Source organism: Scyliorhinus torazame, chromosome 22 (genome assembly GCF_047496885.1).
Source record: "Scyliorhinus torazame isolate Kashiwa2021f chromosome 22, sScyTor2.1, whole genome shotgun sequence".
NCBI lineage: Eukaryota > Metazoa > Chordata > Chondrichthyes > Carcharhiniformes > Scyliorhinidae > Scyliorhinus > Scyliorhinus torazame.
This window is the reverse complement of record NC_092728.1, coordinates 12,754,518-12,775,819: the sequence shown is the minus strand read 5'-3', so window position 1 is coordinate 12,775,819 and position 21,302 is coordinate 12,754,518. Positions and strand designations below refer to the sequence as shown.

Genomic DNA, 21,302 nt, shown 5'->3' with positions numbered 1-21,302 from the left:
GTGCGGTGATCTCCTGCTGGGCGATTGACAGGGCAGGTCCGGACATGCCCAGGTGGCCTGTGGTATATTTGGACTTGGCCAAGTCTGAATTCCAAGCAGCCCATTTGCTGGAGCTGACTGTAGTTTAAATTAAATTAAAGTGTCCAATTCTTTAATTCAGGATATCCAATTTCATTCAGGCTCAAAGCTAGGCTCGTTAGGTCACCATACTGTTCACGTTAGCACTGGGCTGGACACAAATTGCTCCCGTGGATGCATTAAGTCGCCCTTCCCTATCCGAGCGTTCCTCCATCACCGGTGTTCCACAAGCTCAATCTAGCTTTACGCTTCCTGGACACTCAGCCAGTGGCCCCGGGTCACATCCGTAACTGGACCCAGAAAGGCCTTATTCGTTCAAAGGTCAAACGAATCTAGGGCGGGATTCTCTGATAATGGGGCTGTGTCCCCACGCCCGGGAGAAAACAGACGCGAATCACTGTGGACTTTTTCTAGAAAGTCCTGGAGGCCCCCCCGCCGCCCCCCCCGCCGCCCCGGTGACGGATCCCCCTCCCCCTCCGAGTGCCCGGCGGGTGCAGCCATGAGTGAATCATGCCGGCGGGAACTCGGCCAGTCACCGCGCGGAGAATCGCCACGGGGGCCTCTTTCAATGGCCCCCAAACCGCGCCGCGATTGTCCGGTCTGCGGAGAATCGTGGGACGACGTCGGACCCGATCGTGGGTCCGGTGCCCCCCCCCCCCCCCCCCCCCCCGAGCGCGATTTCGGAGCGGAGGCCGGGAGAATCCCGCATGTATAGAGTGTGGCTGGCATTATGAGAAGTTCGAACAGCTGAGGCGCCACCTCACTCGCCAGGACGAGTTGACATGTGAAGACGGCGTGATTCTCCGGGGGATCACGGGCAGTGGTCCTACCTCAGGCACGGGGGGGGGGGAGACTCTTTCAAGGCACCCACCCAGGGAAGACAAGGATGATGTTGGTGCGCAGGTAAACCTGGTGGCCAGGCATGGACAAAGCCATTGAAGAACTAGTAGAACGGTGCCACCCTTGACTCCCGGGAATGGCCAAGAGGGAGAATTCAGAGTGTCCTAATTACCTAACAGCACGTCTCTTGGGCGGCACTGCTGCCTCGCAGCGCCAGGGACCCAGGTTTGATTCCCCGCTGGGTCACTGTCTGTGCGGAGTCTGCACTTTCTCCCCGTGTGCGCGTGGGTTTCCTCCGGGTGCTCCGGTTTCCTCCCACAGTCCAAAGATGTGCAGGTTGGGTGGATTGGCCTTGATAAATTGCCCAAAAGGTTTGGTGGGGTGACTGGGATAGGGTGGAGGTGTGGGCTTGAGTGGGGTAACTTCTGTGCACAGTTTTGGGGTAATGTGCGAAGGGACTTGGGCCAATCGTGCGGAAGGGTGCAGTCCCCAGCCAATGGGGAGTTTGCCTGGGAGCAGGGCCCCACAGCCCAATTGAAGACCCATTATTGAACCACCTTTGACTTTCATCAATAAACCCCTTGAAGCCTCCAGTGTATGTCTGGCCGCAGACACTCTTCCGGGCCACCGGGTGGCGCTGCGGTCAGTCCTCCCAGTTAGGGAGCCGCAGATATTCCTCCAGTCCGCCGGGCGGCGCTGCAGACGGTCATCACAGTCACTCCTCCCGGCGGCGCTGCAGACGGTCCTCCCAGTCAGGGAGCGGCACACACCTCCCGGCCGCCGGGTGGCGCTGCAGTCAGTCCTCCCAGTCAGGAAGCCGCAGACAATCCTCCCGGCAGCCGGGCGGCGCTGCGGTCGCTCCTCCCCGGCGACTCCAGCGCAAAGATGGCGCCGTTCCCGGAGGAGGTGGACGTCTTCTCGGCGCCGCACTGGCGCATGAAGAAGCTGGTGAACCTTTACTCGGAGAAGGTTGTTACCGGGTGTGGGGCAGCGAGGAACCTCTCGGGCGGGAGGCGGCAGGTGGAGGGGGTTCGAGGTTCCGCGCGAAACCGGAGCCTGAGGCCTAAGACGGGCTCGATAGATCGGAGGGGGGAGGGGAGGTGGGAGAGTGCGCGTGCGCAGATTGGATTGGTTGAACCGGAGCGCGCATGCGCTGCCTGGAAGAGGGTGGCGCACTGCACGCTGGGGGTTAGTGGACATCTCCCAGCGGGCAGCGCGGTGATAAGGCGGCCATGTTGGTTGGTCAATGGAGTTGGGGGCAACCAATTTCCATTCCTCCCCAACCAGGCACCAGACTGCCAGCACCCACCGTCTGCCCCTCACACACACCCTCACCCTGCGTCAACTCCCTCCCAAACCCACCACACACACAACCAACAGTGGTCCGGCACCACCTCCTCAAGGGGCACTGGCGGTAAATGGCCACAATGTCCACTCCCCAACTCTGGGGCGGGGTAATAATAATAATCGCCTATTGTCACAAGTAGGCTTCAATGAAGTTACTGCAATCGGTCCTCCCAGTCAGGGAGCCGCAGGCACTCATTTTTTTTTATCAAGAGGGGAAGGTGGTGCAATGTTCCTCCTGCAGAATGTTTGAGGTGAGGGACGCCATCAGTGTCCCTGCTGATTTCATCTGTGGGAAATGCACCCATCTCCAGCTCCTCGGAAATCGCGTTAGGGAACTGGAGCTGGATGAACTTCGGATCATTCGGGAGGCAGAGGTGGTCATAGATAGAAGCTTCAGGGATGTAGTTACTCCGAAGAATAAAGATAGATGGGTGATGAGAGGGGCTATGAGGAAGCAGTCAGTACAGGGATCCCCTGTGGTCGTTCCCCTTAGTAACAATAGTAACAAGTATACCACTTTGGATACTGTTGGGGGGGGGGGGAGACTTACCAGGGGTAAGCCATGGGGTACAGGTCTCTGGCACAGAGTCTGTCCCTGTTGCTCAGAAGGGAAGGGGGAAGAGGAGTAGAGCATTAGTCATTGGAGACTCCATAGGGGGATAGATAAGAGATTCTGTGGGAACGAGAGAGACACGCGGTTGATGTGTTGCCTTCCAGGGTCCGTGATGTCTCGGATCGTGTTTTCGGGATCCTTAAGGGGGAGGGGGAACAGCCCCAAGTCGTGGTCCACATAGGTACTAATGACATAGGTAGGAAAAGGGATAGGGATGTAAGGCAGGAATTCAGGGAGCTAGGGTGGAAACTTAGATCTAGGACAAACAGAGTTATTATCTCTGGGTTGTTACCCGTGCCACGTGCTGGCGAGATGAGGAATAGGGAGAGAGAGGAGTTCAACACATGGCTACAGGGATGGTGCAGGAGGGAGGGTTTCAGATTTGTGGATAATTGGGGCTCATTCTGGGGTTGGTGGGACCTCTACAAACGGGATGTCTACACCTGGACCAGAGGGGTACCAATATCCAGGGGGGGGAATTTGCTAATGCTCTTCAGGAGGGTTTAAACTAGTTCAGCAGGGGGTTGGGAGCCTGAATTGTAGCTCCAGTATACGGGAGGTTGAGATTAGTGAGGTCATGAGTACGGTTTCAAAGTTGCAGGAGTGTACCGGCAGGCAGGAAGGTGGTTTAAAGCGTGTCTTCTTCAATGCCAGGAGCATCCGGAATAAGGTGGGTGAACTTGCGGCATGGGTTGGTACCTGGGACTTCGATGTTGTGGCCATTTCGGAGACATGAATAGAGCAGGGACAGGAATGGTTGTTGCAGGTGCCGGGGTTTAGATATTTCAGTAAGCTCAGGGAATGTGGTAAAAGAGGGGGAGGGGTGGCATTGTTAGTCAAGGACAGTATTACGGTGGCAGAAAGGACGTTTGATGAGGACTCGTCTACTGAGGTAGTATGGGCAGAGGTTAGAAACAGGAAAGGAGAGGTCACCCTGTTAGGGGTTTTCTATAGACCTGCGAAAAGTTCCAGAGATGTAGAGGAAAGGATTGCAAAGATGATTCTGGTTGGAGCGAAAGCTACAGGGTAGTTGTTATGGGGACTTTAACTTTCCAAATATTGACTGGAAACGCTGTAGTCCGAGTACTTTAGATGGGTCCGTTTTTGTCCAATGTGTGCAGGAGGGTTTCCTGACACAGTATGTTGATAGGCCAATGAGAGGCGAGGCCACATTGGATTTGGTACTGGGTAATGAACCAGGACAGGTGTTGGATTTGGAGGTAGGTGAGCACTTTGGTGATAGTGACCACAATTCGATTACGTTTACTTTAGTGAATGGAAAGGGATAGGTATATACCGCAGGGCAAGAGTTATATCTGGGGGAAAGGCAACTATGATGCGACGAGGCAAGACTTAGGATGCAGCGGATGGAGAGGAAAACTGCAGGGGATGGGCACAATGGAAATTTCATAGAATTTACAGTGTAGAAGGAGGCCATTTGGCCCATCGAGTCTGCACCAGCTCTTGGAAAGAGCACCCTACCCAAGGTCAACAGCTCCACCCTATCCCCATAACCCAGTAACCCCACCCAACACTAAGGGCAATTTTGGACACTAAGAGCAATTTATCATGGCCAATCCACCTAACCTGCCCATCTTTGGATTGTGGGAGGAAACCGGAGCACCCGGAGGAAACCCTCGCAGACACGGGGAGGATGTGCAGTCTCCACACAGACAGTGACCCTAGCCGGAATCGAACCTGGGACCCTGGAGCTGTGAAGCAATTGTGCTATCCACAATGCTACCGTGCTGCCTTTAAATGTGGAGCTTGTTTAAGGAACAGCTACTGCGTGTCCTTGATAAGTATGTACCTGTCAGGCAGGGAGCAAGTGGTCGAGCGAGGGAACCGTGGTTTACTAAAGCAGTCAAAACACTTGTCAAGAGGAAGAAAGAGGCTTCTGTAAAGATGAGACATGAAGGTTCAGTTAGGGCGCTCAAGAGTTACAAGTTAGCTCGGAAGGACCTAAAGAGAGAGCTAAGAAGCGCCAGGAGGGGACATGAGAAGTCTTTGGCAGGTAGGATCAAGGATAACACTAAATCTTTCTATAGATATGTCAGGAATAAACGAATGACTAGGGTAAGAGTAGGGCCAGTCAAGGACAGTAGTGGGAAGTTGTGCGTGGAGTCCGAGGAGATAGGAGAGGTGCTAAATGAATATTTTTTGTCAGTATTCACACAGGAAAAATACAATGTTGTCGAGGATAATACTGAGATTCAGGCTACGAGGCTAGACAGGCTTGAGGTTCATAAGGAGGAGGTGTTAACAATTCTGGAAAGTGTGAAAATAGATAAGTCCCCTGGGCTGGATGGGATTTATCCTAGGATTCTCTGGGAAGCTAGGGAGGAGATTGCTGAGCCTTTGGCTTTGATCTTTAAGTCATCTTTGTCTACAGGAATAGTGCCAGAAGACTGGAGGATAGCAAATGTTGTCCCCTTGTTCAAGAAGGGGAGTGGAGACAACCCCGGTAACTATAGACCAGTGAGCCTTACTTCTGTTGTGGGCAAAGTCTTGGAAAGGTTTATAAGAGATGGGATGTATAATCATCTGGAAAGGAATAATTTGATTCGAGATAGTCAACACGGTTTTGTGAAGGGTAGGTCGTGCCTCACAAACCTTATTGAGTTCTTTGAGGAGGTGACCAAACAGGTGGATGAGGGTAAAGCAGTTGATGTGGTGTATATAGATTTCAGTAAAGCGTTTGATAAGGTTCCCCACGGTAGGCTACTGCAGAAAATACGGAGGCATGGGATTCAGGGTGATTTAGCAGTTTGGATCAGAAATTGGCTCGCTGGAAGAAGACAAAGGGTGGTGGTTGATGGGAAATGTTCAGACTGGAGTCCAGTTACTAGTGGTGTACCACAAGGATCTGTTTTGGGGCCACTGCTGTTTGTCATTTTTATAAATGACCTGGAGGAGGGCGTAGAAGGATGGGTGAGTAAATTTGCAGATGACACTAAAGTCGGTGGGTTGTGGACAGTGCGGAAGGATGTTACAGAGGGACATAGATAAGCTGCAGCGCTGGGCTGAGAGGTGGCAAATGGAGTTTAATGCAGAAAAGTGTGAGGTGATTCATTTTGGAAGGAATAACAGGAAGACAGAGTACTGGGCTAATGGTAAGATTCTTGGTAGTGTGGATGAGCAGAGAGATCGCGGTGTCCATGTACATAGATCCCTGAAAGTTGCCACCCAGGTTGAGAGGGTTGTTAAGAAGGCGTACGGTGTGTTAGCTTTTATTGGTAGAGGGATTGAGTTTCGGAGCCATGAGGTCATGTTGCAGCTGTACAAAACTCTGGTGCGGCCGCATTTGGAGCATTACGTGCAATTCTGGTCGCCGCATTATGGGAAGGATGTGGAAGCATTGGAAAGGGTGCAGAGGAGATTTACCAGAATGTTGCCTGGTATGGAGGGAAGATCTTATGAGGGAAGGCTGAGGGACTTGAGGCTGTTTTCGTTAGAGAGAAGAAGGTTAAGAGGTGACTTAATTGAGGCACACAAGATGATCAGAGGATTGGATAGGGTGGACAGTGAGAGCCTTTTTCCTCGGATGGTGATGTCTAGCACAGGGGACATAGATTTAAATTGGGGGGAGATAGATATAGGACAGATGTCAGAGGTAGGTTCTTTACTCAGAGTAGTAAGGGCGTGGAATGCCCTGCCTGCAACAGTAGTGAACTCGCCAACACTAAGGGCATTCAAATGGTCATTGGATAGACATATGGACGATAAGGGAATAGTGTAGATGGGCTTTAGAGTGGTTTCACAGGTCGGCGCAACATCGAGGGCCGAAGGGCCTGTACTGCGCTGTAATGTTCTATGTTCTACTGTGAAAAGCCCCTAAAGAGGGAGAATGGGGAAGGATGGACGTGCCATAGGGTTACCGAGTCAAGTGCGGCCTTTGATCACCTTGAGAGCCGAAAGGATTAAAAAAAAAAAAAGAATGGGAGGGTGGCGAGAGGGTAGATTCGGGGAAACAGAAAGGAGCTAGCACTGGGGCGATGGACTGAGCGGCCGTCTAAGGATGTGTGTTCCTTGAGCGCCTTTCAAATCCCCCCTCCCCCCGGGTCGGGTCCCTCACTGCCAGTGTCAGGTTACCGTCTGCAATCGCAGAGCTGGTTTGCACGCAGCTCCACCTCAAACGTGAAGTCCTCACCAAACCTCATCACTGTGGACTCTTTCTCTCTCCCTCTGGCACCCTGTAGCTGTCGAACACCAACTTCTCCAACAGCCGGGACTTCCAGTCGTTGCTGACCTCTCTGTATGCCACCTTCACTGAGTTCAAGTCGCACGAGCAGATTGAGAATGAGTACATCATGGACGAGCTGCAGCACCGGCTCCGAGCACTGTCCGTGTGTAACAGCTCCGTCTCCAACGTCCACTCGGACAACAAGCTGACCGACATGCTCCGCCTCTTCGAGAAGGGCCTCAGGAACTTCAAGGTAAGAGTGTGGGGGCCGGGGCAAGGGGGGGGGGGGGGGGACCGGGAGGGTCTCTCTCGCCCCCTCTTCTTTCCCCCCAATTCTCACCCAATTCCACCGGTTTCTCAGCCTGCTGGACACTCGCTCCCCTCATTCATCACAGTAGCATAGTGTTTAGCACAGTTTCTTCACAGCACCAGGGTCCCAGGTTCGATTCCCCGCTGGGTCACTGTCTGTGCGGAGTCTGCACGTTCTCCCCGTGTGTGCGTGGGTTTCCTCCGGGTGCTCCGGTTTCCTCCCACAGTCCAAAGATGTGCAGGTTAGGTGGATTGGCCGTGATAAATTGCCCTTAGTGTCCAAAAAGGTTAGGTGAGGTTACTGGGTTACGGGGATGGGGTGGAGGTGTGGGGTGCTCTTTCCAGGGGCCGGTGCAGACTCGATGGGCTGAATGGCCTCCTACACTATAAATTCTAGGAGTGCTAACCACTTGACCGCCTGTCTGGTATTTAACGGCTGGCTCTGTCTCCTCTCTGGGCCGTGCAATCTCTCTCTCTCACTCTCGGCCGCGCTGGCTGACTCTCTCTCTCTCTCTGGGCCGTGCTGACTCTCTCTCTCACTGACTCTCTCTCACTCTCGGCCGCGCTGGCTGACTCTCTCTCTCGGCCGTGCTGACTCTCTCTCTCTCTCTCTCGTCCGCTCTGTCTCTCGCTGACTCTCTCTCTCTCTCGTCCGCTCTGTCTCTCGCTGAGTCTCTCTCTCTCTCACTCTCGGCCACTCTGGCTGACTCTCTCTCTCGGCCGTGCTGACTCTCTCTCTCTCTCTCTCGTCCGCTCTGTCTCTCCCGCACTGACTCTCTCTCTCTCTCTCGGCCGCGCTGACTCTCTCTCTCTCTCTCTCTCTCTGTCTCTCTCTCGGCCGCGCTGACGCTCTTTGTCTCTCTCTCACTCGGCTGCGCTGACTCCCTATCTCTCTCTCTCTCGGCGCGCTGACACTCTCTCTCTCTCTCTGTCTCTCTCTCGCCCGTGCTCACTCTCTCCGTCTCTCTCGCTCTCCCGCGCTGACTCTCGCTCTCTCTCTCCCGCGCTGACACTCTCTGTCTCTCTCTCTTGTCTCCCTCTCTCTCCCTCTCTCTCCCTCTCTCTCCCTCTCTCTCCCTCTCTCTCCCTCTCTCTCCCTGTCTCTCCCTGTCTCTCTCTGTCTCTCTCTGTCTCTCTCTGTCTCTCTCTGTCTCTCTCTGTCTCTCTCTCTCTCTCCCACTCTCTCTCTCCCACTCTCTCTCTCCCTCTCTGTCTGTCTCTCTCTCTCCCGCGCTGACTCTCTCTCCCGCGCTGACTCTCTCTCCCGCGCTGACTCTCTCTCCCGCGCTGACTCTCTCTCCCGCGCTGACTCTCTCTCCCGCGCTGACTCTCTCTCCCGCGCTGACACTCTCTCTCTCTCTCCGTCTCTCTCTCCCTCTCCGTCTCTCTCTCTCTCTCCGTCTCTCTCTCTCTCTCCGTCTCTCTCTCTCTCCCTCTCTCTCTCCCGCGCTGACTCTCTCTCTCTCTCACTCCCACACTGACTCTCTCCCTCTCCGTCTCTCTCTCTCTCTCCGTCTCTCTCTCTCTCTCTCTCCGTCTCTCCCGTGCTGATTCTCTCTCCGTCTCTCTCTCTCCCGCGCTCACTCTCTCTCTCTCTCTCCAGCAGGATGAATTTGAGCAGCTGAACTACAGCCGCCAGCTGAAGGAGCGACTTGATGCCTTCACCAAGGACTTCATCCCGCACATGAGAGAGGAGGAGGAGGTAGGACACAGAGGAGGAGGTTAATCCCACCCCATCCACCCACCAGCAAGGCCCAGCCCCTCACCCCCAGCTCACCCCACATCTGCAGCTCTGCCGCACCAGTGTTTTTCAAAGTGGGGGTCGCGGGAGGCGGGTGGCTCGCGGGATGATGTAAAATGGCCTGACCCCGAGGATCACCTGAGCTATTTTCCCCCGGGTGGATTCTAGCTGCAGTGCAGGGTGCGGCCACATGAGGCTGAGGTAGAGGCCGGGGCTGTGAACCTTCTGCCTCCCTGGGTCACTGTTACGGTCACCTCCACCGACACAGCCTCTAGCAGCCACTCCCGTTTCTGCAGCAGCTGATCGACCAGGTTAGTCAGCACCTGAAGAGTTTAAATTATAAACAATTATCTTTAACTTTATTTCCTGTGGCTACTCCTTCGGCACAGTATCCAGCGGAGCTGTGATCTGGGGCAGCACGGTAGCATAGTGGGTAGCACAGTTGCTTCACAGCTCCAGGTTCCCAGGTTCATTCCCCGCTGGGTCACTGTGTGAATGGAGTCTGCACGTTCTCCCCGTGTCTGCATGGGTTTCCTCCGGGTGCTCCGGTGTCCTCTCTCAGTTCAAAGATGTGCAGGTTAGGTGGGTTGGCTGTACTAAATTGCCCTTAGTGTCCAAAAAGGTTAGATGGGGGTTACTGGGTTACAGGGCTAGGGTAGAGACGTGGGCTTGAGTAGAGTGCTCTTTGTAAGGGCCGGTGCAGACTCGATGGGCCGAATGGCACTGTAAATTCTATGATCTTTATTGTTCCGGGCCTGCGTCTTCCACCCAAAACCAAGTGATTGGCGACTGAAATGTTTCCACAAGTCCCCCAGTCAGTAATGCAAAGCCAGAGTACTCCCTGAGACAGGATCGAGCTCTCGCAGATCATTCCTGTGTCTCCTGTGGGGATCTCCCCACCTTGGTCCATTGTCCCAAAGCTGATTCATGGTTACCCCATTCTGAACTCAGCTCTGGGGCGACGGGTGTGGGTTTGGGAATTCCATCTGTCCCAGTCTGGGGGTGGGGTGGGGGTGTGGAAGTACATCTGTTCAAGTACAGCTCACAGCACAGAGTCAATGATCACACAAAGACACTGACTTCAGGGTTAATGTTCTGAATTGGATGCCTGTTTAATTTGAGAACTGTTAACATTGTCAAATAATCTTGAATTTCTGTTAACATTAACATTGTCAGTGTTGGTTGAATTTCTGCGACAGCAGAGGTGGTACAGTGGTTAGCACTGGGACTACGGCACTGAGGACCAGGGTTTGAATCCTGCTCTCCCCCCCCCCTTCTCCCCCTCCCCCCCTTTCTCCCCCTCCCCCCCTTTCTCCCCCTCCCCCCCTTTCTCCCCCTCCCCCCCTTTCTCCCCCTCCCCCCCACTTCTCCCCTCCCCCCCTTCTCCCCTCCCCTTCTCCCCTCTCCTCCCCTCTCCCCTGCCCCCCTTCTCCCCTGCCCCCCTCTCCCCTGCCCCCCCTCCCCTGCCCCCCCTCCCCTGCCCCCCCTCCCCTGCCCCCCCTCTCCCCTGCCGCCCCTCTCCCCTGCCCCCCCTCTCCCCTGCCCCCCCTCTCCCCTGCCCCCCCCTCTCCCCTGCCCCCCCCTCTCCCCTGCCCCCCCCTCTCCCCTGCCCCCCCCTCTCCCCTGCCCCCCCCCTCCCCTGCCCCCCCCCTCTCCCCTGCCCCCCCCTCTCCCCTGCCCCCCCTCTCCCCTGCCCCCCCTCTCCCCTGCCCCCCCCTCTCCCCTGCCCCCCCTCTCCCCTGCCCCCCCCCTCTCCCCTGCCCCCCCCTCTCCCCTGCCCCCCCTCTCCCCTGCCCCCCCCTCTCCCTGCCCCCCCCTCTCCCCTGGCCCCCCCCTCTCCCCTGCCCCCCCCTCTCCCCTGCCCCCCCCTCTCCCCTGCCCCCCCCTCTCCCCTGCCCCCCCCCTCTCCCCTGGCCCCCCCTCCCCCCTGGCCACCCCTCTCCCCTGCCCCCCTCTCCCCTGCCCCCCCTCTCCCCTGCCCCCCCCCACCCCTGCCCCCCCCTCTCCCCTGCCCCCCTTCTCCCCTGCCCCCCTTCTCCCCTGCCCCCCTTCTCCCCTGCCCCCCTTCTCCCCTGCCCCCCTTCTCCCCTGCCCCCCTTCTCCCCTGCCCCCCTTCTCCCCTGCCCCCCCTCTCCCCTGCCCCCCCCTGCCCCCCTCACCCCTGCCCCCCTCACCCCTGCCCCCCTCTCCCCTGCCCCCCTCTCCCCCTGCCCCCCTCTCCCCTGCCCCCCTCTCCCCTGCCCCCCTCTCCCTGCCCCCCTCTCCCCTGCCCCCCTCTCCCCTGCCCCCCTCTCCCCTGCCCCCCTCTCCCCTGCCCCCCTCTCCCCTGCCCCCCTCTCCCCTGCCCCCCTCTCCCCTGCCCCCCTCTCCCCTGCCCCCCTCTCCCCTGCCCCCCTCTCCCCTGCCCCCCTCTCCCTGCCCCCCTGCCCCCCTGCCCCCCTCTCCCCTGCCCCCCTCTCCCCTGCACCCCCTCTCCCCTGCCCCCCTCCCCTGCCCCCCCTCCCCTGCCCCCCCTCCCCTGCCCCCCCTCTCCCCTGCCCCCCCTCTCCCCTGCCCCCCCTCTCCCCTGCCCCCCCTCTCCCCTGCCCCCCCTCTCCCCTGCCCCCCCCTCTCCCCTGCCCCCCCTCTCCCCTGCCCCCCCTCTCCCCTGCCCCCCCTCTCCCCTGCCCCCCCCTCTCCCCTGCCCCCCCCTCTCCCCTGCCCCCCCTCTCCCCTGCCCCCCCTCTCCCCCGCCCCCCCTCTCCCCCGCCCCCCCCTCTCCCCCGCCCCCCCCTCTCCCCCACCCCCACCTCTCCCCTGCCCCCCTCTCCCCTGCTCTCCCCTACCCCCCCTCTCCCCTACCCCCCTCCCCCTCCCCCTTCTCCCTCCCCCCCTTCTCCCTCCCCCCTCCCCCCTTCTCCCTCCCCCTTCCCCCTTCCCCCTTCTCCCCTCCCCCTTCCCCCTTCTCCCCTCCCCCTTCCCCCTTCTCCCCCTTCCCCCTTCCCCCTTCACCCCCTTCCCCCTTCTCCCCTTCCCCCTTCCCCCTTCACCCCTCCCCCCTTCATCCCTTCCCCCTTCACCCCTTCACCCCTTCTCACCTGCCCCCTTCTCCCCTGCCCCCTTCTCCCTGCCCCCTTCTCCCCTGCCCCCTTCTCCCCTGCCCCCTTCTCCCCTGCCCCCTTCTCCCCTGCCCCCTCTCCCTGCCCCTTCTCCCCTGCCCCCTTCTCCCCTGCCCCCTTCTCCCCTGCCCCCTTCTCCCCTGCCCCCTTCTCCCCTGCCCCCTTCTCCCCTGCCCCCTTCTCCCCTGCCCCCTTCTCCCCTGCCCCCTTCTCCCCTGCCCCCTTCTCCCCTGCCCCCTTCTCCCCTGCCCCCTTCTCTCCTGCCCCCTTCTCCCTGCCCCTTCTCCCCTGCCCCTTCTCCCCTGCCCCCTTCTCCCCTGCCCCCTTCTCCCCTGCCCCCTTCTCCCCTGCCCCCTTCTCCCCTGCCCTCCCCTTCTCCCCTCCCCTCCCTCCTCCCCCTCCCTCCCCCCTCCCCCCCTCCCTCCTCCCTCCCCCCCCTCCCCCCCTCCCCCCTCCCTCCCCCTCCCCCTCCCTCCTCCCTCCCTCCCCCCCTCCCTCCTCCCTCTCCCCTGGCCACCCCTCTCCCCTGCCACCCCTCTCCCCTGCCCCCCTCTCCCCTGCCCCCCCTCTCCCCTGCCCCCCCTCTCCCCTGCCCCCCTCTCCCCTGCCCCCCCACCCCTGCCCCCCCTCTCCCCTGCCCCCCTTCTCCCTGCCCCCCTTCTCCCCTGCCCCCCTTCTCCCCTGCCCCCCTTCTCCCCTGCCCCCCTTCTCCCCTGCCCCCCTTCTCCCCTGCCCCCCCTCTCCCCTGCCCCCCCTGCCCCCCTCACCCCTGCCCCCTCACCCCTGCCCCCCTCTCCCCTGCCCCCCTCTCCCCTGCCCCCCTCTCCCCCTGCCCCCCTCTCCCCTGCCCCCCTCTCCCCTGCCCCCCTCTCCCCTGCCCCCCTCTCCCCTGCCCCCCTCTCCCCTGCCCCCCTCTCCCCTGCCCCCCTCTCCCCTGCCCCCCTCTCCCCTGCCCCCCTCTCCCCTGCCCCCCTCTCCCCTGCCCCCCTGCCCCCCTGCCCCCCTGCCCCCCTCTCCCCTGCCCCCCTCTCCCCTGCCCCCCTCTCCCCTGCCCCCCCTCTCCCCTGCCCCCCCTCTCCCCCTGCCCCCCCTCTCCCCTGCCCCCCCTCTCCCCTGCCCCCCCTCTCCCCTGCCCCCCCTCTCCCCTGCCCCCCTCTCCCCTGCCCCCCCTCTCCCCTGCCCCCCCTCTCCCCTGCCCCCCCTCTCCCCTGCCCCCCCTCTCCCCTGCCCCCCCTCTCCCCTGCCCCCCCTCTCCCCTGCCCCCCCTCTCCCCTGCCCCCCCTCTCCCCTGCCCCCCCTCTCCCCTGCCCCCCCTCTCCCCTGCCCCCTCTCTCCCCTGCCCCCTCTCCCCTGCCCCCCCCTCTCCCCCTCTCCCCTGCCCCCCCCTCTCCCCTGCCCCCCCCTCTCCCCTGCCCCCCCTCTCTCCCCTGCCCCCCCCTCTCCCCTGCCCCCCCTCTCCCCTGCCCCCCCCCTCTCCCCTGCCCCCCCCTCTCCCCTGCCCCCCCTCTCCCCCGCCCCCCCTCTCCCCCGCCCCCCCCTCTCCCCCACCCCCACCTCTCCCCTGCCCCCCTCTCCCCCTGCTCTCCCCTACCCCCCCTCTCCCCTACCCCCCTCCCCCTCCCCCTTCTCCCTCCCCCCCTTCTCCCTCCCCCCTCCCCCCTTCTCCCTCCCCCTTCTCCCTCCCCCTTCCCCCTTCCCCCTTCTCCCCTCCCCTTCCCCTTCTCCCCTCCCCCTTCCCCCTTCTCCCCCTTCCCCCTTCCCCCTTCCCCCTTCACCCCCTTCCCCCTTCTCCCCTTCCCCTTCCCCCTTCACCCCTCCCCCCTTCATCCCTTCCCCCTTCACCCCTTCACCCCTTCTCACCTGCCCCCTTCTCCCCTGCCCCCTTCTCCCCTGCCCCCTTCTCCCCTGCCCCCTTCTCCCCTGCCCCCTTCTCCCCTGCCCCCTTCTCCCCTGCCCCCTTCTCCCCTGCCCCCTTCTCCCCTGCCCCCTTCTCCCCTGCCCCCTTCTCCCCTGCCCCCTTCTCCCCTGCCCCCTTCTCCCCTGCCCCCTTCTCCCCTGCCCCCTTCTCCCCTGCCCCCTTCTCCCTGCCCCCTTCTCCCCTGCCCCTCCTTCTCCCCCTGCCCCCTTCTCCCCTGCCCCCTTCTCCCCTGCCCCCTTCTCCCCTGCCCCCTTCTCCCCTGCCCCCTTCTCCCCTGCCCCCTTCTCCCCTGCCCCCTTCTCCCCTGCCCCCTTCTCCCCTGCCCCCTTCTCCCCTGCCCCCTTCTCCCCCTGCCCCCTTCTCCCCTGCCCCTCCCCCTTCTCCCCTCCCCTCCTCCCTCCGTCCCCCCTCCCCTCCTCCCTCCCCCCCTCCCTCCTCCCTCCCCCCTCCCTCCTCCCTCCCCCCCTCCCTCCCTCCTCCCTCCCCCCCTCCCTCCTCCCTCCCCCCCTCCCTCCTCCCTCCCCCCTCCCTCCTCCCTCCCCCCCGCCTCCTCCCTACCCCCCGCCCCCTCCCTACTCCCCGCCCCCTCCCTCCTCCCTACCCCCCGTCCCCGTCACTCCCCCCTCCGTCCTCCCCTCCCCCTATCCCCCCCTCCCCTCCTTCCTCCCCTCCCCCCTTCCTCCCCCTTCCCCCCCTTCCTCCCCCTTCCCCCCTTCCTCCCCCTTCCTCCCTCCTTCCCCTCCCTCCTCCCCCTCCCTCCTCCCCCCCCTCCCCCTCCCCCCTCCCCCTCCCCCTCCCCCCTCCCTCCTCCGCCCTCCCTCCTCCGCCCTCCCTCCTCCGCCCTCCCCTCCTCCGCCCTCCCTCCTCCGCCCTCCCTCCTCCGCCCTCCCTCCTCCGCCCTCCCTCCTCCGCCCTCCCTCCTCCGCCCTCCCTCCTCCGCCCTCCCTCCTCCGCCCTCCCTCCTCCGCCCTCCTCCTCCGCCCTCCCTCCTCCGCCCTCCCTCCTCCGCCCTCCCTCCTCCGCCCTCCCTCCTCCGCCCTCCCTCCTCCGCCCTCCCTCCTTCCTCCCCCTCCCCCTCCCACTTTCCTATCACTCCCCACCCCTCTATCTATCCCTTGCTCTCTTTCTGGCTCTTCCTCCATTTCTCTCTCTCCCTCTCACTCTCCCCCTCACTTTCCATCTGTCTCCCTCCTGTGCAGGTTTTTCAACCCTTACTGATGGAGTATTTCACCTACGAGGAGCTGAAGGATATAAAGGTGAAGGTGATAGCACAGCATTGCACACATAGCCATGTCGACACCGTGCCCAAAGAGGTGCCGCTTTGGAGTGAGGCAGAGGAGCTGCAGAAACCAGACAAGAACCGTTCCAGCAGCAACACGGTGGCGAAAGGTACAGACTCCAGTAGCAACAACTACAGGATTGTTCTGCAATGGTGGCACAGTGGTTAGCACTGCTGCCTCACGGCGCCAGGAACCTGGGTTCAACTTCAGCCTCGGGTGTCTGTGGGTTTCTTCCGGGTGCTCCGGTTTCCACCCACAGTCCAAAGATGTGCAGGTTAGGTGGGGTTAAGGGGAATTGGGGGAAGCTTGAGAGGCCGGTATTGGAGGAGAGCAGTGATCTCGGAGGGTTGGAGGAGGTTACAGAAATAGGGTGGGTAGGGCAGCACGGTGGTGCAGTGGTAGGTACTGCTGTATCACCGGTGGCGAGGGGAAGGCAGGAGAATGGGGATGAGAAAATATCAGCCATGATTCAATGGCGGAGCTGACTCGATGGGCCGAGTGGCCTAATTCTGCTCCTATGTCTTATGGTCCCAGGTTCGATCCCGGCTCAGGGTCACTGTCCGTGGGGAGTTTGCACATTCTTCCCGTGTTTACGTGGGTTTCGCCCCCACAACACAAAAGATGTGCAGGGGTAGGTGAATTGGCCACGCTACATTGTTCCTTATTTGGAAAAAATGAATTGGGCACTCTAAATTTATATAAAAAAAAGAAATAGGCAGGGTTGTAGGTGCTGGAGGTTACAGAGATAGGGAGGGCTGGAGGAGGTTACAGAGACAGGAAGGATTGTAGAGGCTGGAGGAGGTTACAGAGATAGGGAGGGTTGTAGGGACTGGAGGAGGTTACAGAGATAGGGAGGGTTTTAGGGAGTGGAGGTGATTACAGAGATGGGAGGGTTGTAGGAGGTTACAGAGATAGGGACGGCTGTAGGGGCTGGAGGAGGTTATAGAGATGGGGAGGGTTGGAGGGCTGGAGGAGGGTACAGAGATGGGGAGGGTTGTAGGGGCTAGAGGAGGTTACAGACAGGGAGGATTGTAGGGGTGGAGGAGGTTACAGAGATAGGGAGGGGTGTAGGGGCTAGAGGAGGTTACAGAGATAGGGAGGGTTGTAGGGGCTGGAGGAGGTTACAGAGATGGGGAGGGTTGCAGGGGCTGGAGGATGTTACAGAGATAGGGAGGGTTGTAGGGGCTGGAGGAGGCTACAGAGATAGGGAGGGTTGCAGGTGCTGGAGGAGGTTACAGAGATAGGGAGGGTTGTAGGGGCTGGAGGAGGTTACAGAGTTAGGGAGGGTTGTAGGGGCTGGAGGAGGTTACAAAGATGGGGAGGGTTGTAGGGGCTGGAGGAGGTTACAGCCAGAGGGAGGATTGGTAGGGCTGGAGGAGGTTACAGAGATAGGGAGGGTTGTCGGCTGGAGGAGGTTACAGAGATAGGGGGGGCTGTAGGGGCTGGAGGTGGTTACAGAGATAGGGAGGGTTGTAGGGGCTTGAGGAGGTTACAGAGATGGGGAGGGTTGCAGGGGCTGGAACAGGTTACAGAGATGGGGAGGGTTGTAGGGGCTGGAGGAGGTTACAGAGATAGGGAGGGGTATAGGGGCTGGAGGAGTTTACAGAGATAGGGAGGGTTGTAGGGGCTGGAGGAGGTTACAGAGATAGGGAGGGTTGTAGGGGCTGGAGGAGGTTACAGAGATAGGGAGGGTTGTGGGGCTGGAGGAGGTTACAGAGATGGGGAGGGTTGTAGGGGCTAGAGGAGGTTACAGAGATAGAGAGGGTTGTCGGGGCAGGAGGAGGTTACAGAGATAGGGAGGGTTGTAGGGGCTGGAGGAGGTTACAGAGATGGGGAGGGTTGTAGGGGCTAGAGGAGGTTACAGAGATAGGGAGGGTTGTAGGGGCTGGAGGAGGTTACAGAGATAGGGATGGTTGTAGGGGCTGGAGGAGGTTACAGAGATAGGGAGGGGTGTAGAGGCTGGAGGAGGTTACAGAGATAGGGAGGGTTGTAGGGGCTGGAGGAGGTTACAGAGATAGGGAGGGTTGTAGGGGATGTTGGAGGTTACAGAGATAGGGAGGGTTGTAGGGGCTGGAGGAGGTTACAGAGATGGGGAGGGTTGTAGGGGCTGGAGGAGGTTACAGAGATAGGGAGGGTTGTAGGGGCTGGAGGAGGTTACAGAGATGGGGAGGGTTGTAGGGGCTGGAGGAGGTTACAGAGATAGGGAGGGATCGAGGATGGATTTGAAACTCAGGATGAGTATTAAAAGTATTCCTCAAGCACCATCACTGAGACAGGACCCAATGATCTGGTTTGTTTGTGACTTTGTGGGATCCTGCTGTGCGCGACTGGCCTTTCCCACATTTCATGAGTGGCCAGAGTTTAAAACGAAAAAACTCCTTTGTCGGGTGTGAGCTGCTCGGGTGGCTTCCCGAGGCAGTGAAAGCGAGAGGAACGACAGCCATTTCGTCGAATGTTGGGCCTCCTGTGTGGATGAAGAATGCTTCCTAATCGAGTCCCGTTTTTCCTGTCTGTCTGTATCCCCCTCACTCGTCGTTCTAGGGTCGGAGGTGGTGGCCAACAACACCCACATCTCCCAGCTCCCGCCCGAGGTGCTGCTGCAAATCCTCGGCTACCTCAACCCCCGTCAGCTGTGTCGTTCCGGCCAGGTCAACACGCGGTGGTCCGTGCTGGCACGCACCGGTGCCCTCTGGAGACATCTGTACCCCATCAGCTGGGTGAGAGGTGGGTTTGTGCAAAAACTTGCCAACTTGCAGCTTCATTCACTAAGCGGCCAAGCCAAAGGCAGTCAGTGGGAGGGCGAGGGTGTTTCTGAGGGAGCGCCGCACTGTCGGAGGGTCAGTGCTGAGGGGGCTCCGCACTGTCGGAGGGTCAGTGCTGAGGGAGCACCGCACTGTCGGAGGGTCAGTGCTGAGGGAGCGCCGCACTGTCGGAGGGTCAGTGCTGAGGGAGCCGCACTGTCGGAGGGTCAGTGCTGAGAGAGCACCGCACTGTCGGAGGGTCAGTATTGAGGGAGCGCCGCACTGTCGGAGGGTCAGTGCTGAGAGAGCACCGCACTGTCGGAGGGTCAGTGCTGAGGGAGCGCCGCACTGTCGGAGGGTCAGTGCTGAGGGAGCGCCGCACTATCGGATGGTCAGTGCTGAGGGAGCGCCGCATTGTTGGAGGGGTCAGTGCTGAGGGAGCGCCGCACTGTCGGAGGGTCAGTGCTGAGGGAGCACCGCCTGTCGGAGGGTCAGTGCTGAGGGAGTGCCGCACGGTCGGAGGGTCAGTGCTGAGGGAGCACCGCACTGTTGGAGAGTCAGTGCTGAGGGAGCGCCGCACTGTCGGAGGGTCAGTGCTGAGGGAGCGCCGCACTGTCGGAGGGTCAGTGCTGAGGGAGCACTAACTGTCGGAGGGTCAGTGCTGAGGGAGCGCTAACTGTCGGAGGGTCAGTGCTGAGGGAGCACCGCACTGTCGCATGATGTGGAGCCTGCAGTGCAGTCCGTGGTTGTATGTTCTGCCAACCTGCACGGAGTGCCCGACCGGCATCACAAGGCAATTGACCTTGTCTGCCATTGTGGGTCAGCTCCTTCAGCACCTGATGAAATTGGTCAGGGGTCAGTCGTCAATCGCACCTGCCATATCACTCTGCTCTCTCTCGCTAGGCAACTGGTACAATGGACCCCCTCCCAATGTCAGGCCTGGGGGCAGATTACCTCTCTGAGGATCAGCAAGACCAGGAGGATTTCTCCCGCCAATGGGATGAGGATGCAGACATTGATGAATCTGGTGAGTAAGAGATCCCTCCCAACCTCTCATCAACACTCCAGACAGGTACAGCACGGGTTAGATACAGAGTAAAGCTCCCTCGTACAGCACGGGGTTAGATCAGAGTAAAGCTCACTGCCCCATCAAACGCTCCAGGACAGGTACAGCACGGGGTTAGATACAGAGTAAAGCTCCCTCTACACTGTCCCCATCAAACACTCCCAGGACAGGTACAGCACGGGGTTAGATACAGAGTAAAGCTTCCCTCTACACTGTCCCCATCAAACACTCCCAGGACAGGTACAGCACGGGGTTAGATACAGAGTAAAGCTCCCTCTACACTGTCCCCATCAAACACTCCCAGGACAGGTACAGCACGGGGTTAGATACAGAGTGAAGCTCCCTCTACACTGTCCCCATCAAACACTCCCAGGACAGGTACAGCACGGGTTAGATACAGAGTAAAGCTCCCTCTACACTGTCCCCATCAAACACTCCCAGGACAGGTACAGCACGGGGTTAGATACAGAGTAAAGCTCCCTCTACACTGTCCCCATCAAACACTCCCAGGACAGGTACAGCACGGGGTTAGATACAGAGTAAAGCTCCCTCTACACTGTCCCAATCAAACACTCCCAGGACAGGAACAGCACGGGGTTAGATACAGAGTAAAGCTCCCTCTACACTGTCCCCATCAAACACTCCCAGGACAGGTACAGCACGGGGTTAGATACAGAGTAAAGCTCCCTCTACACTGTCCCAATCAAACACTCCCAGGACAGGAACAGCACGGGGTTAGATACAGAGTAAAGCTCCCTCTACACTGTCCCCATCAAACACTCCCAGGACAGGTACAGCACGTGGTTAGATACAGAGTAAAGCTCCCTCTACACTGTCCCAATCAAACTCTCCCAGGACAGGTACAGCACGGGGTTAGATACAGAGTAAAGCTCCCTCTACACTGTCTCCATCAAACACTCCCAGGACAGGAACAGCACGGGGTTAGATACAGAGTAAAGCTCCCTCTACACTGTCCCTATCAAACACTCCCAGGACAAACACTCCCAGGACAGGAACAGCACGGAGTTAGATACAGAGTAAAGCTCCCTCTACACTGTCCCCATCAAACACTCCCAGGACAGGTACAGCACGGGGTTAGATACAGAGTAAAGCTCCCTCTACACTGTCCCTATCAAACACTCCCAGGACAGGTACAGCACGGGGTTAGATACAGAGTAAAGCTCCCTCTACACTGTCCCTATCAAACTCTCCCAGGACAGGTACAGCACGGGGTTAGATACAGAGTAAAGCTCCCTCTACACTGTCCCAATCAAACACTCCCAGGACAGGTACAGCACGGGGTTAGATACAGAGTAAAGCTCCCTCTACACTGTCCCCATCAAACACTCCCAGGACAGGTACAGCACGGGTTAGATACAGAGTAAAGCTCCCTCTACACTGTCCCCATCAAACACTCCCGGGACAGGTACAGCACGGGGTTAGATACAGAGTAAAGCTCCCTCTGCACTGTCCCATCAAACACTCCCAGGGACAGGTACAGCACGGGGTTAGATACAGAGTAAAGCTCCCTCTACACTGTCCCCATCAAACACTCCCAGGACAGGTACAGCATGGGGTTAGATACAGAGTAAAGCTCCCTCTACACTGTCCCCATCAACACTCCCGGGACAGGTACAGCACGGGGTTAGATACAGAGTAAAGCTCTGACCACCCTGTCCTTTCTCACGTGTGTTTTACAGAGGCAGGTGGGCGCTGGCTCTCGACGCTCAGCCAGACACAGAGGGAAGCACAGCTCCTGCAGGGTTGATGCACTACCCTCCTTCCGCAGGTCGGACCAGCAGTCAAGACCATGGTCTTGGCCTACAGCCGCACCTTGTCCAGCCAGATGGTAGGTAATGTCGGGGATGCAGCAGGTTGGGTGGATTCGAGGTTGGGGAATATGACTGGCGACGGGGCGGGCCTGTGTCCAGGCCCCAGCGCGGCTCCTCCACCATCAGCTTCCATACAGTTTCTTTCTCCTCGATCCTGTTGTGGCAGGGCCGCAAACCCATTTGTGCCCAGGCCGACTCGAAGGCCTGACACCGTGGCCTTTGTGGACAGGGCCTGACCGGCTCAGACACCGTGGCC

General features: G+C 59.8%; 1 protein-coding gene across 1 annotated transcript; it reads left to right on the top strand.

Annotated features, from left to right (window-relative positions):
• The first annotated feature begins 1,731 nt into the window (after nt 1-1,731).
• fbxl5 (F-box and leucine-rich repeat protein 5) lies at nt 1,732-20,991 on the top strand. The gene is made up of 7 exons (XM_072487904.1): nt 1,732-1,887; nt 7,078-7,314; nt 8,974-9,072; nt 15,327-15,516; nt 17,949-18,131; nt 19,052-19,175; nt 20,915-20,991. Exons 1-6 carry the CDS (start codon nt 1,804-1,806, stop codon nt 19,108-19,110), a joined length of 852 nt encoding a protein of 283 aa, XP_072344005.1. The 5' UTR covers nt 1,732-1,803; the 3' UTR covers nt 19,111-19,175; nt 20,915-20,991.
• The last annotated feature ends 311 nt before the right edge of the window (nt 20,992-21,302 follow it).